Source organism: Melanotaenia boesemani, chromosome 12, assembly GCF_017639745.1.
Source record: "Melanotaenia boesemani isolate fMelBoe1 chromosome 12, fMelBoe1.pri, whole genome shotgun sequence".
NCBI classification, from domain to species: domain Eukaryota; kingdom Metazoa; phylum Chordata; class Actinopteri; order Atheriniformes; family Melanotaeniidae; genus Melanotaenia; species Melanotaenia boesemani.
Genome location: NC_055693.1, coordinates 30,049,508 through 30,065,261, shown reverse-complemented (window position 1 = coordinate 30,065,261; position 15,754 = coordinate 30,049,508). Strand labels below are relative to the sequence as shown.

General features: G+C 41.5%; 1 protein-coding gene across 1 annotated transcript; it reads right to left on the bottom strand.

The window, feature by feature from the left end:
- Positions 1-7,318: 7,318 nt before the first annotated feature.
- On the bottom strand, positions 7,319-15,107 carry si:dkey-10c21.1. The gene is made up of 6 exons (XM_042002364.1): positions 15,032-15,107; positions 13,012-13,282; positions 12,794-12,922; positions 12,570-12,701; positions 10,035-10,081; positions 7,319-7,720 (listed from the first exon to the last, which is right to left on the bottom strand). The coding sequence occupies exons 2-6, from the start codon at positions 13,277-13,279 to the stop codon at positions 7,436-7,438; spliced, it is 861 nt and encodes a 286-aa protein (XP_041858298.1). The 5' UTR covers positions 13,280-13,282; positions 15,032-15,107; the 3' UTR covers positions 7,319-7,435.
- Between the last annotated feature and the right edge of the window lie 647 nt (positions 15,108-15,754).

The following is a 15,754-nucleotide window of genomic DNA, read 5'->3' as shown; positions in this document are numbered from 1 at the left end:
CTTCAGTTCCCCAGTTAACTTAAAAAAGTGTACAAAAATGGAAGGGTGAAGGAACGACTGATATATTCCTTCATCTAGATTATGTTACCGTCATCAGATATTAAAATTACTTATAAAGAAGTGGGTCAGTGAAGACACAGTTATAAATAAATCTTACAACAAATTAACAGTCTTTTTATTGCATTTAAGGAAATGTATAGAATGGTGGTTTACAGTAGAATGTTGCCTGGAATTTTACCTGGATTTGGCTGTGATGGTTTTAAAGACACTGACAGATTTCACCATCTCTGGTGGCATCAGTTTATAAGCCACTATTACACTGCCAATGTAATTAGCTTGGGGAACAACAGCACTCCCTACATGGTTCAGAATCTCAATTAAGCTTTGAAAGATCTCCTCTGTGAATGATTATGTTCACAAGTTTCTTTGTTTTGCTAATAAATTATACTGTGTCATATACAAAGTTTTATTTGCTTCGTTGTAAGACCTGACAAGGATGAGATGATTTTAATTTTGTACTTTTATTTTCACAGGACTGTATGTAGCAGAACCACATGGGGTTGTAAGTATATATATACACACATATATATATATATATATATATATATGCTGCAAGGTGTTGCAGTGTGCGTATAATAAATGTGTAAGCTAGCATTTTAATTTCAGTTGGGTAACTGATGTATGTTCAGTGTGCATTTAAAAAATTGTATTTTCATAGAAATTCACGGTCACTTCTGACATATTCTGTCTCCTTCTGCCACCAATCATCCATTCATCCATTTTCTTCCGCTTATTCAGTCGGGTTGCGGGGGCAGCTGCCTAAGCAGGGAAACCCAGACTGCCCTCTCACCGGCCACATTCACCAGCTCATCGGGAGGGATCCCAAGGCATTCCCAGGCCATCAAGCGTGTCCTGGGCCTCCCCCGGGGCCTCTTTCTGGTGGGACGCGCCCAGAACAGTTCACCAGGGAGGCATCCAGGAGGCATCCTAACCAGATGCCTGAGCCACCTCATCTGGCTCCTCTCGATGTGGAGGAGCAGCGACTCTACTCTGAGCCCCTCCCAGATCACCAAACTTCTTACCCTATCTCTAAGGGAGAGCCCGGCCACCCTGCAGAGAAAACTCATTTCGGCCACTTGTATTCATAATCTTGTCCTTTCGGTCACTAACCACAGCTCATGACCATAGGTGAGGGTGGGAACGTAGATCGACCAGTAAATCGAGAGCTTTGCCTTTTGGCTCAGCTACTACAAGACCCCGAGATACGTGAACTTTTCCACTTGGGGCAGGACCCTATTGCAGATCCGGAGAGAGCACTCCACCCTTTTCCGGCAGAGGACCATGGTCTCGGACTTGGAGGTGCTGATTCTCATCCCAGCCGCTTCACACTCGGCTGCGAATTGCTCCAGTGAGAGCTAAAGGTCACGGTCTGATGAAGCCAACAGAACCACATCATCCGCAAAGAGCAGAGACCCAATCCTGAGACCACGGAACCAGATCCCCTCAACACCTCGGCTGCGCCTATAAATTCTGTCCATAAAAGTTCTGAACAGAATCTGTGACAAAGGGCAGCCTTGGCGGAGTCCAACCCTCACTGGAAACGATTCTGATTTACTGCCTAGACCTTACCGGTGAGGCTGAGGAGTGTGATCCCCCTGTAGTTGAAGCACACCCTCCGGTCTGCCTTTTTGAAGAGGGGGACCACCACCCCAGTCTGCCAGTCCAGGGGAACTGTCCTCGATGTCCATGCGACGCTGCAGAGGTGTGTCAGCCAAGACAGCCCTACAGCATCTAGAGCCCTAAGGAACTCTGGGCAGACCTCATCCACCCCTGGGGCCTTGCCACCGAGGAGCTTTTTAACCACCTCAGCCCCAGAGATGGGAGACCCAGTACTAGCCACCCCAAGCTCTGCTTTCTCATCGGAAGACGTGTTGGTGGGATTGAGAAGGTCTTCGAAGTATTCCTACCACCGCCTCACAACGTCCCGAGTCGAGGTCAGCAGCCCCCCATCCCCACTGTATACAGTGTTGATGGAGCACTGCTTGCCCCTCCTGAGCCGCCGGAGGTGGATCAGAATCTCCTCGAAGCCGTCCGGAAGTCATTCTCCATTGCCTCTCCAAACTCTTCCCATGCCCGAGCTTTTGCTTTAGCAACCACCGAAGCTGTGCTTCGCTTAGTCCGCCAATACCCATCAGCTGCCTCTGGAGTCCCACAGGCCAAAAAGGCCTGATAGGACTCCTTCTTCAGCTTGAAGGCATTCCTTACTGCCAGAGTCCACCAACGAGTTCGGGGGTTACTGCCACAACAGGCACCGACGAACTTGCGGCCACAGCTGCGGCTGGCCGCCTCAACAATAGAGGCACGGAACACAGCCCACTTGGACTCAATGTCCCCTGGCTCACCCAGGACATGGTTGAAGCTCTGCCGGAGATGGGAGTTGAAACTCTTTCTGACAGGGGACTCTGCCAGACGTTCCCAGCAGACCCTCACAACACGCTTGGGTCTGCCAGGCCTGACCGGCATTCTCCCCCACCATCTGAGCTAACTCACCGCCAGGTGGTGATCAGTTGACAACTCCGCCCCTCTCTTCACCCGAGTGTCCAGAACATGCAGCCGCAAGTCCGACGATACGACTACAAAGTTAATCATCGAACTGCGGCCTAGGGTGTCCTAGTGCCAAGTGCACATGTGTGCACAAGGTGTTCGTTATGGACAGTCCATGACGAGCACAGAAGTCCAGCAACAAAACATCACTCTGATTCAGATCAGGGGGGCCGTTCCTCCCAATCACACATCCCCCAGCAGAACGAGGGAGTCCCCGGAAGGAATGCTCTCCAACACCCCCTCCAAGGACTCCAAAAAGGGTGGGTACTCTGAACAGCTGTTTGGTGCATAAGCACAAACAACAGTCAGGACCCGTCCCCCTACCTGAAGGTGGAAAGAGGCTACCCTTTCGTCCACCGGGGTAAACCCCAACGTACAGGTGCCAAGTCGGGACAATGAGCATGCCCACACCTGCTCGGCGCCTCTCACCAGGAGCAACTCCAGAGTAGAAGAGGGTCTAGCCCCTCTCAAAGACAGTGGTTCCAGAGCCCAAGCTGTGCGTCGAGGTGAGTCCAACTATATCTAGCCGGAACCGCTCAACCTCGTGCACCAGGTCAGGCTCCTTCCCCACCAGAGAGGTGACATTCCATGTCCCTAGAGCTAGCTTCTGCAGCCGAGGATCAGACCAAGGTTGTAATAGTTTTGGATTCTTTTATCAGTTTTAGTTTTTATTACGTTTTGACTTTTTATTTTCAAATTCAGTTAGTTTTAATTAGTTTTTAGAGCAAAATATCTACTTTTTATTAGTTTTTGTTTTTTAAAAATTCAAAATAATCAGAATAAGCACTGTATAATAAAAACTTAAGATACAATTTTTAAAAACTTTATCAGGACGAAACATGAACAGCCATCAACAAATCAAATACAACAACCCATAAGATAGCAGCCTTTAGTAAAAAAAAAAAAATGTGTGCAATGCTGCTTCTGAGATAGTGTGCTAGGTAAAAATCAACAAAACCAACATACTAAAGACACACATCAACATAACATGAATCCATTCAAGAGACAATTCACAGTCCTTGGCAGCCAGGAATCTAAAGGAGCTCAGTCTAACTAATCATGAACAACCTCAACAACCCAACAAACTCTAGACCAGATGTTTAATTCATTCAGATGAAAAAATTCATTATTAACTACATAAAGAACTGAACTAGAGATGCAGCAGTTAATCACTGCAGCTGATTAACAGTACAGAACCTCACATGTTATACTGGACATGATAAAGCTGTGGGTATTTTAGACACTGAAAGTGCACGTGTCTGACAGACCACAGAGCCAGCAGCTGGTTAAGATACTGATCTATCTCAACTAGATACTGATCTGCTTTTCTTTTCTTTTCAGAATTAAAAATTTAGTCTCCCAGAAAGACCAGGAGAAAATCATCCATGAATCCATCTCCAGTAGACTGGATTACTGTACTAGTCTTTAATAGGACTTTCTAAAAAGAGCATTAAACATCTGCAGCTCATCCAAAACGCTGCTGCTAGAGTTTTAACCAGGACTAAGAGATCTGAACACATCACACCAGTTTGAAATCTTTAAACTGGCTTCCAGTCAGTCACAGAATAGACTTTAAAACCCTTCTGATTGTTTACAAATCCCAGAATGGTTTAGGCCCAGAATACATCTGTGATCAGAGAATATAAACCTAGCAGAGCTCTTAGATCCAAAGACTCTGGTCAACTAGTCTAAACCAGAGTCCAGACCAGAGTCCAGACTAAACATGGAGAAGCAGCATTTAGCTGTTATGCTACAAACAAGTGGAACAAACTGCCAGTGGAGATTAAAGTTTCACCAAATGTAGACATTTTTAAATCCAGGTTAAAAACATTTCTTTTCTCATTGGCCTATGCATGAAATCTGCATGTTAACTTTTTAACTTATCTTGCTTTTAATCATTTTAATGTAATTTATGATTTTATTGTGATTCTTGCTATGTGTTGCTGCCTTTTAATATTTCTTAATATCTTTAATGGTTTTGTTTTATGTAAAGTACTTTGAATTGTCCTGTACAAGAAATGTGCTGTACAAATAAACTGCCTTCTATACTAAACATTCATAACCTGCTGTCCAACATTGTAAACAAAAATGAATTTATGCCTCTCAAATTCAGCTTTTCAAGATTTTGTGTGTGACTGTGTGTGTAGGTCTGTTTGCGTGTGTGTGTGCATGCGTGTGTGTGTGTGTGTGCGTGTGTATGTGTGTGTGTGTGTGTTTAACTGAGAGTGTGTCTGTGACTCCCTCCCCTCCCCATGCTGCTCGGCCTGGCTGAAGCTTATCTTTCCGTGGAGAGGGGCAGAGAGGCTACCTGGTCCAGGTGCTCCTGGTTAGCCTTCTCGTGCAGCTTTTCAAATGGACTCTCAGATTTGTGTTTTTTCCTTCCATATATTGTACTACCTGCTTCTTTTACAAGACACTTTATATTAACGAAGGAAATCCCAAATAGGACTCTCCTCTCTTTCTCCTAACTTTCTCTGTAGCATCACGCTAGTCGGCGCGGGCGGACATGCTGTTGACACATGACGTCATGGACCTTCAGGTGCCGTACGACGTAGACACCTGGCGTAAATCCGGCAGAGCGAAGTAAATAGATTTCATATCAACCAGGAGGCCTTATGTATGAAATAAATTTACAGAAAACAAAAATGAATGACACTTTTGCTTTCATTTTAGTTCATTTTAATTTGTTTTGTAAACACACAATACAGTTTCAGTTAGCTTTCGTTTTTTTAAAAACTCTCGTTTTTATTTTTATTTCAGTTAACAAGAATGTTTTTTTAATTTTAGTTTTAGTTTTTTGGCAAGATTTCGTTAACTATAATAACCTTGGATCAGACCGCCAGGCTCTGGCAGCCGCCCAGCTCACACTGCACCCGACCCCTATGGCTCCTCCTGCAGGTGGTGAGCCAGCGGTAGGGGAGGCCCATGTCACCTTTTCGGGCTGAGCCCGAACGGGCCCCATGGGCAAAAGCCCGGCCACCAAGCACTCGCCTCCGTGCCCCACCTCCAGGCCTGGCCCCCCCATGAAGCCCCCGACAACATAGCCGCTAGGACCTTCAGGACGCACAAACTCCTCCACCACGATAAGGTGGCGGCTCAGGGAGGAGCTGCCACCAACCAGAATAGTGGTAATATTTACATAATGAGGGTCAGAGGATGATTATTATATAAAAGAAAAAATCTACAGACCTGGAACACAGCCCAATTTAAAGAAAGATGGTTTTAAATGTGTCAAGTGCATAAAACGACAGCCCATGTGCACTGTCGGGCAAAAGATTCAGAAATGAACCTTGTGCAATTGCGACCTCCAGTGGTTGCTCATTATTTGTTGTACATGGTAATTAGACTTTTATTTCTTGAGTCATATTTTGACCACTCAAATCACATTTAGGTTTTAGCTTTATTAATCCCAAAATAGGAAATTGGGTTGCCCTGGACATTCACATACAATACAAATAGAAACAAATAACAAAATCACTCAAGCTGGACTCTGATTCAACTTTAAGTTACCATAAATACACAAATAATTTTCAACACCAAATTCATACAAAGTGCTCATTGAAAAAGCAAACAGCAGCAGGAATAAAAGAGTTTCTATGGCATACTAAAAGAGACAGAACAGCTTTAAGTTTACTCATCATCCGTTTCTTCATGATAATGTCCACTGCTTCCAGACTCAGTCCAACCACTAAGCCAGCCTTTTTCACCAGTGTGTTCACCCTGTTTTTGTCAACAGTGATGCTCCCTCCCCAACACAGTACAGCACAGAGCAACCCCCTGGCCATAATCCCCTGACAGAACTATTCAGGAGTCTCCTGCTTATATACTGTATATAAAAAAAAATAACTCCAGTGTTTTCCTGCTGGGGATCCTCAACACCAGTTTGCAGTGTTGTTGCCATGGTGACTGCATATGTCTGGGTGACTGGGAGTTGTGGCCTTGTGGCTGTGGTGTGAACCCCTGCCTGCCCTGATCTGGGTGGTTCCAGTGGTGGCGCCCTCTGTGGTCATGGGTGCACTGGCTTCCAGTGTGACTGGATCCCAAAGATATTGTTTCCTCACAGCTGCATCAAGCCAGATGTTTTCATTCTAGTGATATTTTTATACCTACATTCAGGTAAGAGTCAGAAACTAGGGATGAAAGTTCATGTTTGTGCATAATGGGGTACGGGTGGGGGGAGTATCCGTGTGCTGTGTTTGTGCGAGTGTGTGAAAGAGACTATACTGAGGAGTGTTTTAATTGCTGTCATTTACTCTGGTGAGTGAAGGCTTTTTAAAATTTGTTTTTAATATGCATAATTTGTTTTTAGTAAAGGACTTTGTGTTGCTTTGTGCATGAAAAGTGCTTTATAAATAAAATTTGATTACATTCTACTGTATATACTCATCTATCGCACTCATTCATAGGCTGATGGCACATTGGGGCACAATGTGGGGTTGAGTGTCTCATCCAAGGATACTTTTTAAAAGTTCTGGGAAAGCCAGGAATCAATCCACTGATGACTGTTTTTCACCTGAGCTACATGAAGCACTACAGGCTGCTTTGAACCTCCAGATGTTCCAAAGTCCTCAGATTCAGGAAAATGACATCAGAGTTGATGCCCCATGGTGGGAAATACAATAGTCTAAGCTGTAATTTTGTTGACTGTGAAATGTCAGTGAGAAGCTCTTTATATATATTTACAGAAATAAAAACATTTGACTAAATATTTGATTCAAGTTTTATTTTTATCATAAAAACATTTTTATACAAAATGTATACAAGTCTCAGTTCTTCTAGTCATAATGTAAGTACACCACACATAAAAGCTTAAGCATGATCTCTACAACTGCTAAGCATCAAGGTTCAGAATATTTTTCAGCTGTGGATACGTATTCAGAACGTCAGGTTCTTTGAGAACCACAAGAAACTTCTCACAGGTTTCTTGACCTTTTATAATCACCTGATCAATAAGGTTGATTACAGTTGTTTCTGGTGGAGAGGAATGCTTCAGATTGTCATATTGGCTGTCAGTGACGATTTCCTTTTCATGCACATACTGCAGAATGAAGAGATCGGCCTTCAGGCAGGAGATCAGCTTAACCTTGTGATCAGTTATCCATTTTACTGCAGGGTCCTGGAAAAAACAATACATGTATTATTTGCTGCACTTTTTTGTGCAACATACGCAAAATTTTATTGTCTTTCTTCTTTCTTTTTAGTTTTAATTTATTGTATAAATTATTAACCAAGAGGGTAAGTTTTGGTTCATACTGTATGTCATCATCTTGCTGCATTCATGTGCTTTTCTCCTGTCTACTCGCTGGAATAAATTAAAACTGTTCACGCTCAGATCGGTCCAGCTACTCATTCGCATCTTTGGACATCGGCTGCTTTTCCACACATTTACAGTGCATGTCCTTGAACCTGGCCAATTCTTATGAGCAGGACACACGGGAGGCGACCAAGGACACACACAGGACGCGGCAAACAGCGGCAGTGCCGTGCATCGCTCTGAAATTGTTTTTCTCCAAGAAATTTGATTGGTTATGATGTTAGAGGGAATTCTGACATTTTCAAACCAGTCCGTGAGAAAGTGTGACCGATGAAGAGTCTGAAGATTTAGCTCGAATTGACAGAAATCTCGACATCTTGCTGTTGACTTTACTGTACAACAAAGAAAGAAAACCCAGGGTTCATCCAAGGTTACAAAATAGGTAACAGCATTGTGAATTTCATCATTTGATGGCAGACCTCAAGGCTGATCCAGATAAATCCAGAACCTACATTCAGACAAATTCACTCTGGCGCCACGTGGCTGCTTTTTTATTTACATCTCTATAATCTTTGTGTGAAGAATCATAAAGTATGGAAGAGTCAGGCACAGCTAAATGATCTATTCTTCAATGTTGAAAGTGTTTGCAGACAGCGCTGTCTAGCCTGCTCTCATTGGCCAGTAAATAAAGCTGATTGGTTGTCGTGCCATGCGACAGCGACAAAAACTGAATGTTTTTCTATTTTCTTGTGTCGTGTCGCAAGCTCCCGTGTGCACGTCTACGTGAACGAGTGCAACATTTCACATGCATGAATGTCGCCTGTTGCTTGGCTGGAGGAGAGCAGCGATTTTCACCTCATCATGCAAGTTCCATAGGACATGAATGGAGAAAGAGCGACGTCGCCTCCTGTGGGTCGAACCCATTACACTGAACCACGAATCATTGCGATAGGCTCCTAATTAAATGAATGAAACTGTTGTGTCGACACACAGCCGACAACTTAGTAAAGAACAAGTTTTACATAGCACCTAAAGCTGCTTTGTTACAAGCAGCCTGTCACAAACAAGCATCATTTGTTCAAAAGCAAAATGTCAAATGCATTTCAATAGCACATAAAGGCCCAATAACATGAAACATAAAAGCAAACAATTACAATATAGTTAATAAAATTAGTAAAAACAAAGACAGACCACAACATAAATACATAAAAACATAATGACACTCAAACTGTATGTCAAGTAAAAGCCAAGGTGAAAAAAGTGAGTTTTCGATGGGATTTCAGGGACTGTATTGACCATGAAGAGCCCGATAACCTGTAGAGCTTTAAAAGAGACTTTGGTCAAACTAAGAGCATCTGGATGGCTGATCTCAGTGATCTTTTGGAGTTATAAAAATGGAGCTGATTAGTTATATACCTGGGTGCCATCCCATTTAAAACTTTAAAAGTAAGCAAAATCATTTTTAAATCAGTGTGAAAATGAACAGGCAGTCTGTAAATCTACTGAAACCGGAGCAATGGCCGATGTGCAGCTACATTCTGGACTAACTTCAGGCGATGGAGAGACGAATGATAAAGACCAAATTATAAAGAACTACAGTCCAATCTAGAGGCATGAATACGTTTTTCTATGTTCCCATTTCTCTGGCTTCACCTTCAAAATGTGCCAAAGATAACTCAGTTTGACAGACATAAAAGTCTGTGAATATTTTCGCACCAGTTTCCAAAGAGCTAGAAGCAGAAAAGTGGACTTTCAGTTAACCCATCTACTGTTGGCTGAAGCTTCATCAGAAATGTTATCTATGAATAGGTGTCTGTCAAGAAGCCACTGACAAGACAAGAAAGGGAAGCAGGGAGAATAGACTGAGGAATGCCAAATGGCACAAGAACTGGACTGGAAATCAGTGGAAACAGGTCTGATGGGGTGATGAATCCTCCTCAGATCCCAGACTGCAACATCACTGAAGCAGTGGGGTAACATCTGGACAGGGAACGGAATATTTCCTGTGTTCTTTATTGTACTTAGCAATAAAACAAAAGGGGTGGTGTAACATTTTTAGACAATACTGTTTGGGTTTTGAACCGACAAAAATGGCTGTACATGTTGAGAAGTTCTGCTTTACTTGCTGTCATTTGAACTGTTAAATGCAAGAGCCCAGATTGTTCTGTCTCTGTACCTTGTGGTTACTTATCTGAGGAGAAGGTCCTGAATGTCTTGCTGTAACTGAGAGGAGAAACAGACAGAAATTCACACATATATATAACTAGTTTACAGAAAATTAAGTAAATTTTATAAAAACCATAAAACCTTAAAACTGTCTGTTGTTAGCTGTTATTTTTTGTTTAACAGGCATTAACAGTGATGATTAACAGTGTCCTCACTGACCAACTTAATTGTTTTTAGAAATAAACATGGGCCAGACACAATTAAGAAACACTCTTCTGGAAAATTTTACATAAAAATTAACTGGGGAGAGGTGAGGGAGTCAGGGCTATGTCTCTTTAAGCAAGCATGTGTTGTACCTCATCTCAAAGTTCTCAAAAATATTTAACATGCAAATAGCAAAAAATAAAATAACATTTGGTCTTTTAATGTCTGCAGGGCAGAATATTGCTTAAAGTTTCAGGTAATCTGAGGAAATGTCAGTGAGTAAAGACCAAGGACGGAAACAGCTGCTTAAAATGAGTGAGCAACAATACTCAGGTTAGCTGTGGTGTTTAAACCGTGCTCAGTTTGTACTAAGGAGCCCAAAGTATGGCAAGAAAATCTCCCAAACCATTACACCACCATTACCAGCCTGAACCACTGATCTAAAGCAGGATGGATCCATGTTTTCATGATGTTTCCACCAAATTCTGAGTCTACTATCTGAATGTGGAGCTGAAATGGAGACTCATCAGACCAGCAACGTTTCTCCATCTTCTATTGTCCAGTGTTGGTGAGTGTGTGTGAATTGTAGCCTCAGTTTCCTGTTCTTAGCTGGCAGGAGGCACCCGGTGTGGTCTTCTGCTGCTGTAGCCCATCTGCTTCAAGTTTGGACGTGTTGTGTGTTCAGGGATGCTGTTCTGCAGACCTTGGTTGGAACCAGTGCTTATTAGACTTCCTGTTGTCCATACTCCCATGGACACATCAGGAGGCAATTTGGGGTTCAGTGTCTTGCGAAAGGACACATGTAGTCAGGAAAAGCTTGGAATTGATCTACTTTCTGGTTGGTAGACGACTGCTCTTCCTCCTGAGCTGCATCTACCCCCAATGGCAGTAAATATCAACTCACTGCAGAAAAGCTGCTGTTTTATATGCACAAGACCTCTCAGATGGACAGAAAGACAGTAGACACACGTTATGTGGTCAGATGAGTCTGCATCTCAGCTGCATTTGTGGGGTTTCCCACACATAGACCAATGTGTGGCGCAGCTTGGAATGACCTCCAAGCACCACAGATTTCACCCCACCCCTCCGTGATGCTGTGGATCAATGTGGATCAACCCACACATCACTGATGCATGCACACACACCGACAGCCGATTGGCCCGCTCCTCCTCTCCACGCAAAATGCATGAAGACTATCAAAAGAAAACCCGGAGCAGCAGGATGTTTGGCACAGAGAAGTAGGTTGATGACATCTGGAGTTTACCAAAGGTTAGTATGAAATACTGTGCTCAAACCTGCCCAAAAAGGTATTCTTACTCTGAAAAATAATGCTAGTCATATGAACTAAACATTAATATTGAACACCCTGCACCCTAAAGCTGGATTTATATTTGGGGAGTGTTTGCGTAAGGTCGGTTACGGCGTCACCGCCGTAGGTGCTGTAGGTTGGCGGAGGCTCAACGTGCACCTCTTTCGGACCTGATGTGCACCCCTGCTATGCAGACGGTTACGTGAAAGTACTCCCTTGTGATTGGTCTGTTTAAGATTATTTATTTCCAGATTTCTGACCACCATTTTTAGAAACAACACCCTTTGGATCAAGTTGATAAGCTGATCAAATTATTTCTTCATTTTCTTCCACAAGCTCATAAAGACACTGACCCATTGCTGTTTTAAAACAGGAAATACTTATCAGAACTGAAGTGAACCATCAAAAGAACTCCGTCCTGTTGAGTTTACCAGCCGATACCACCCCTGCTGCCACCTTCAGATTAGGAAGGGACACTGCAACACGACGCCACGATGACGCGCACCCTCTACGCTCGAGTGTGTGAGCAAACTCACCAGCGTCAGCTACATTGTAACCGACTGCACACAGATGCCGCATAAGTTTAAATCCATCTTAAGTCAGCATATAAAGTTGGTAACAAAGCAAACAATGCGATTAAGAATAAATGCGGTTAGTTGAGCCTGTGGTTATTTCACTAGGACAAGCCAGGCCTCATTTTGTAAAACATCTAACAGCATGATAGATACAGAGTGGGTGTATTTGAATGTCTGCAGTCCACATCTGTCTTTCACTGAAAATGTATGGGACATTATGGGGAAAAAGAATCAGAAAAACTACAATAAAAGAAGGATGAAGGATTGAATGATGAATGATTCTTTATCGAACTCACTGCTGGCATTTTAAAATTGCTTATAATGAAATGGGTCATTGAAGACACTGAAAATCATTTCTTTTGTTATAAATAATTCTTAAAACAAATTAAATTTGTTTATATTGCCTTTAAGAAAATGCATAGAACTGCATATTAACCTTCTGGCCGTAGAATGTTACCTGGATTTGGCTGGCGTGGTCTGATAGAGACTGAATAGTTTACACTCCCGTCTATGCTGACATCAGTTATTCTATCAGCACATATTAAACTGCCATTGTTTGCAGTGTAAGTAACTTGGAGAGCAGCCTTCCCTACATGGAGAAAAGGAAAAAAGTTGGCTCAGTAAAAGCAACAGGCGTGTGTATTCATGATAAATGAAAAGCGTTCAGATATTTAAGCCTACTTGGTGGATTTCCTCCTGGTTTGCTTTCTATTTCAATCGTCGTGGTAAGATCTTTTGCAGTTAGGTTTTTGATTTCTCTGGCCGTCACCGCACTGCTGTTATCAGCAAACACTGTTGGAGGGGTTGAGCCTGCAGATACAAAACAATATCGTCACAACTTGTGCTGCTCTGCAAGCTTCATTCTAGTTGAAGTGAGGCAGATACGAGAATGTACAGACCTTGAGTGGTGGGGTGAAAAAACTGATGCAGATCTTGGTAGCGTCCTTCATTCTCCCTCAGAATCTCGAGGAAGCTTTGGCAGGTATCTCCTCCTTTGTGAATGATTATGTTCAAAAGTTTATTTGTCTTCTGTAAAGCAGCTGTTTGCTTTTGCACCTCTTTCCACTCGTTTATAGATAAAATATCCCCACACTGTTCGAGGATGTAATCAGGGTCACTGGAAAGCCACATACTCAGTTTCTCCTGCTCTGACCTCAGCTTGTCCATGGCCTGAAAATGGGAAAGAAGACGTTCAGAATAACTGAAAAGAAAAAAAGAAAAAGAAAACAACAAATAAAAAGTTACTCTGTCACTGTTAATTTAACAAACCAAATTCCTAAAGCTGAAGCATAGTGTGGAAAACTTTATACACCCTTACTGTGTTAAGTAGTTAAGCGGTGAAGTAGAAGCCACAAGCTGCTGATCAGTCCATTGATTATCTATTTGTGCAATAAATCTCCCTCTGTTATTATCCTTAGTTTATTGTTGTATTGTGTTGGTCTGCAAAGGGACTAAAGATGGAAATTGGCTTTGCTATAGTCTTGCATTTTCATATTTGATGTCATATCTACATTATATACACTGTCCCTTTTAAAATAGATTAAACTGAACTGAATTGCTTGTCACCGTGAGCACCACTATGACCTCATTTACGCCACAATGCTGACATAGTAAAACACGAAGATTCTGTTGAGTTTTGTCCTCTCATTAACACGGTAACAGAGTTAAAGGTGGATGAAACCAGGTAAATGTGACCTGGACTCTTTGACAATGACGTCTGTTGCATCATCTTGCACTTGAACACTCAAGCCCTGTTTACACCCATCATCAACAATGATTGACCTCCATGTTCTGTTTGTACTGTGGAGTCTTTTTAAGTTATTTGGTCTCAACATGAGCGAATGTGGCAGCACAGCTTAGTTTTATGTAAAGTTTCATCAGAACAAACCACAGAACTGCATGTTGGTGGAGAGGTGATGATTTGGGAGTTAACCATCAACTTCAAAGCTGTTTAACTGTTCACTAAAATCTTCTATTTCTCAGCCACTGGAGAACAAGATGACAGCAATTTCAGAGCTTGAACTTTGGGGTTTATTGTAAAATCATTATTATTATTGTATTTAGAAAAGTATAATTGTTAATGTCTTAGTGCGATGTGTGTTCCAGGCTTGAAAGCAGACATGACACCTTCTGTCCATAAAGGAATATGAGAGCTGGGTATCAACAAATGAACATAACCATAATAAAATGAAGCAAAACTCCTCCAAAACGTTGTGACAGACGGATTACTTCACGTTGTTCCTGTAAAGGTGGTTTAACAAACTACAGAATCAGGGGCTGTACTTCCAGAACTATTCCTGGATTTTGACTTTGTTTTGCCAATAAATGGCACCGTGTGATATGTAAAGCTGTATTTGCTTCATTTTAAGAACTGACATGGATCCGATTATCTTTAATTTAGTCTTAATTTTAACAACTTCAGAATTCAATATGCGTTTACTTTCGTTTTTACAGGACTGAATGTGGCGGAACCACGCGTGGCTTTGTTAGAGCGAGTATACACATATATTTCTTTATATAGTTTAAAAAAAAAACAACAAAAAAAAAACATTAAAACCAAATGGAAAAATGTAATATAATCCCAAATTAATACACTTCTGTACACCAAGTTACAGCAAAGACGTTCTTACTCGTTTTGACTTTTTTTTAACTAACTTGTTTAACTGTAGACATGTTGTCTATGTTTAGAAGACCTACAACACCGATAGTGTCAAGTAGTTTGTGCATAAACTTCAGACATTTACAGTAGGAATACTTTCTTTTTTTTTTGTTTGTTTGTTTTTTGGCGCTACACTGTAACAAACCATTACGTCATTTAAACAACTTCTGAGGTTTTATAGCACATTAAACAGCACATCTGGCTTACAACTTAAATATAATTGCAACTCAAAATAATCAAGAGAAAACATAAAGACTTACCGAAGAGGCGACAGAAGTGCTTTTTGGATGACAGAATGCTTCCTCAACCCTCTGCGCTGCAGCTATAGCGCATATGGCTGGGCGGATCGATACTATAGAGTCGATACGTCGATATCAGACAGTTTTTTGAGTAGCGAGATACCACTCTGCTAATACAAACATGCAATTTGATTTTACTTCTGAGAGTTTTAGGCAATAAAACTGCGCATTAAACCCAGCAACAGAAAATTCCTTTGTGTCACATGATAGCCTACCAAATGTGTTAATGATGCTGCTTCTGTTGATGATAAGGAATGATGAAGTTTTGTTTTGATATTTTCCGGGTTTAATGCAGGTTATTGCACATTATGTTTTATTATCGTTGTCATATTACTATTACATATATATTATTTTGCAATAAATGTGAATAGTCTTGTATTAATGTATTAATTAATGTATTAATCAGTAGTTTAATTGTTTTATCATTTTAAAAAGATTAATTTCATCTTGTTGTTTAATTTACTCATCAGTATAATTGAATCTTTTTAAAAACATTTCTTTGAAGCATTGGTGTTCTTGAGTTTATCTGTTGAGTTTATTTATATTTCATATTGGCTTTGTAATAGATATTATTGCACACTGTACAACAATGATTTTCTTTCAGGGGCCAAGAAAAGTACCTTAAACTCAACTAACTATCAACTATCAACTAATGATGCCGAAACTGTCAAAATCAAAAATAAA